The following is a 2,424-nucleotide window of genomic DNA, read 5'->3' on the forward strand; positions in this document are numbered from 1 at the left end:
AAGGAGGCTGCACTTGGAAGCAGGCCCTGCCCTCTGGCAGCCTGTCTGGTCACACACTTGCACTGGGCTGGGATGGGATTTGGGTGTTAATTTTGGGGAAAAAAATGAACTTTAGACCCTTTCTGAGGAGGTGAGTTCCCTTGCTCGTGGGGTTTGCAAAGCAAAATAGGGTTGGAGGTGACTGGCTGGCTGTCCCTGCTCCTCAGGCATTCCTGAGTGCAAGAGGAGCTAAAAATAGAAGTAATCTTTCCTCTGGGAGAAGGGCTGCTTGACCTCTGCCCCAGAGTAGGGGGGGCACTGCCCTGGCATTTTGGATTGGTTCACAAAGTCCTCGGGGTGGGGGGGAAATCATTGCAGAAATATGAGATATTTTTTTAGTCTGTTGAAGGTGGAAGGAATTAGTGTTTGTGCTTCCAAGCTGTGTTACAGGGAATGAGCTGTTGGGATCAGGATTGTACATGTGTCCCTGACACTGGGAGCTTGCTTTGCCTTAAAGCAGTCGTGTTGGAGTGTGTGTGCTCTCCTCCCTCTCAGCATCCCAGCTGGACCCCTCGGCCCCAGTGGGATCCCTCGGTCCTCTCCCCACTGCTGCAGGATCTCCTCACCCCACACTAACTCTGGCTGCAGTTCCTGTGCTAATTTAATCCGCTCCAGCCCTTTGGTCGTTCCTATAATTAGACCTGTCTGCCGTGCCCATGAACTCTTGGGAGCTTTCCCGTGGTGTCCCAGCTCTCTGCTCAGCTCTCGGGGGCGTTTTTAAATCCAGAGTTGAGAAAGGAAGAGTCCCTGGCCTAAACTTTGGTAGTGAAGTGCTCAGGTATCCCTAAAAGATCCTTAAGGATTCTCCTTGCACTCCTGCATTGGAGGAGGCTTTCCAAGGAGCTGTTGTTGTTACTCAGCCGTGAGGCACCAACCAGTGCTGACCCAGCTTGTTGTTGGAGCTGCGAATTGTGAGGGGCTTTGGGCGGGGGCTCTCCCTTCCAGAGCTGTGCTTGGAATTCCTTGTAGTGCTGCTTCCGAGGGCTGGAGCTGATGAAGTGTGACCACGCTGCTCGGAGCACTCGCCAAATGGCACAGGAAGGGAGGTGGGAGGGAGAGTTTGTGGAGTTCAGCACAGCTCAGAGTGGAGCAGCAGCGGGACCTGCAGTGCCAGGCACCGACAGAACCACCCTGACCTGACTGTCCTGATCCGCCTGTTTCTCCACAGCTGGCATCCAGCGGGATTTTGCAGGCTGAGTTTAATGCAAGAGAGACTAAAATGTGGTTTGGGGCAGGTGCAAAATCCCAGCAGAGAAAGATCAGAGCAGCTGAGAGGAGCTGACAGGGGAGAGGCCGTTCTCTGAGCCAAGGGAAGGTGTTTATGCTGCTTTACATTATTCCCCACAAACAGAGGATTCAGTTCAGGTCTCTGAACCATTCATTCAGGTTAAGTTTGGGCGAGATTTTGGAAGAAATGGATTGGGGAATTAGCTTTTAATACATAACTTTTTTCCTTGTCTCTTCCTGCAGGGAAATCCAGCTCCTGCGGCGATTACGGCACAAAAACGTCATCCAGCTGGTAGATGTGTTGTACAACGAGGAGAAGCAGAAAATATATCCTTTTTCACGGGGCTGTTAATCAGATTTGAATTCCCACTGCTCCCTGCTGTAGTTCTGCTTTTGGGAAGGCCCCTTTGGATGCTTATTAAGCTTAAATTTTTGCAATTAAATTGCTTCCACTGGTATTAACCGTCCTGCCTGCTGGGAGGCTTTCCACAGGAACACAAATTCACAGACACACTGATCAGGGCAGTTTTGTGCCTCCCCTTGCTGGATATGGGGTGACTCTGCCACACTGAGAGCACTTTGCCTGGGACCGGCGTGGAAGTTCCTGGAGCTGATCTGCTGCAGCACGTGTTATAAATGGCTGCTTTTATATTTGGCAGTGTTTTCTAAATACTGCCTTATTAGAGCACTCCAGAAAAGGGGTAATTTAATTGTGTGCCTTAATTAGATCAAACACTCTGCCGCCAGATCATTAGGATAAAGCAGTGTGACAACTTCTGCTTGTGCCGTGGCCTCGACAGACAGGGGGGACAGCGAGTCAATTACCGTGAGAGAGAGATGCCGTTAATTAGGGGGGAGGGAGGAGGCAGCGCGGGGAAAAGGAGCCCGAGAGAGACATCGTGTGTCGGTACCAGGTGATGACAGCCCAGAACTGTCACTGGGAGATGGGGTCTCTCTGGGGACGTCTCCCTGTTTCTGTCACTCCTGTGAGGTCCCCAGCTTGGTTTCTGCAGAGTTCCTGCCCTGTCCCAGGCCTGCTCCTGGAGCTGCAGTAGGTCATTCCAGAAGGATTTCCCCCCTCCCGTGGGAGCTGCAGGAAGGTCCCTCAGTAGCTGGGGAGTGCAGCCCTCACACAGCACCTCCCTGAGGGGTGTTTGA

The 2,424-nt window shown here is 52.2% G+C and overlaps 1 protein-coding gene across 2 annotated transcripts in view; it reads left to right on the forward strand.

The window, feature by feature from the left end:
• The window catches only part of STK11 (serine/threonine kinase 11), a 33,233-nt gene that overhangs the window by 7,129 nt on the left and 23,680 nt on the right, over window positions 1–2,424 (forward strand). For both annotated transcript variants that reach the window (XM_027900980.1, XM_027900979.1), the window contains exon 2: window positions 1,510–1,593. In XM_027900980.1, the coding sequence (XP_027756781.1) occupies window positions 1,510–1,593 (84 nt within the window). The remainder of the gene's footprint in view (window positions 1–1,509; window positions 1,594–2,424) is intronic.

This window comes from Empidonax traillii, unplaced genomic scaffold, assembly GCF_003031625.1.
Source record: "Empidonax traillii isolate 1590-97213 ecotype Southwest subspecies unplaced genomic scaffold, ASM303162v1 scaffold761:size885847, whole genome shotgun sequence".
NCBI lineage: Eukaryota > Metazoa > Chordata > Aves > Passeriformes > Tyrannidae > Empidonax > Empidonax traillii.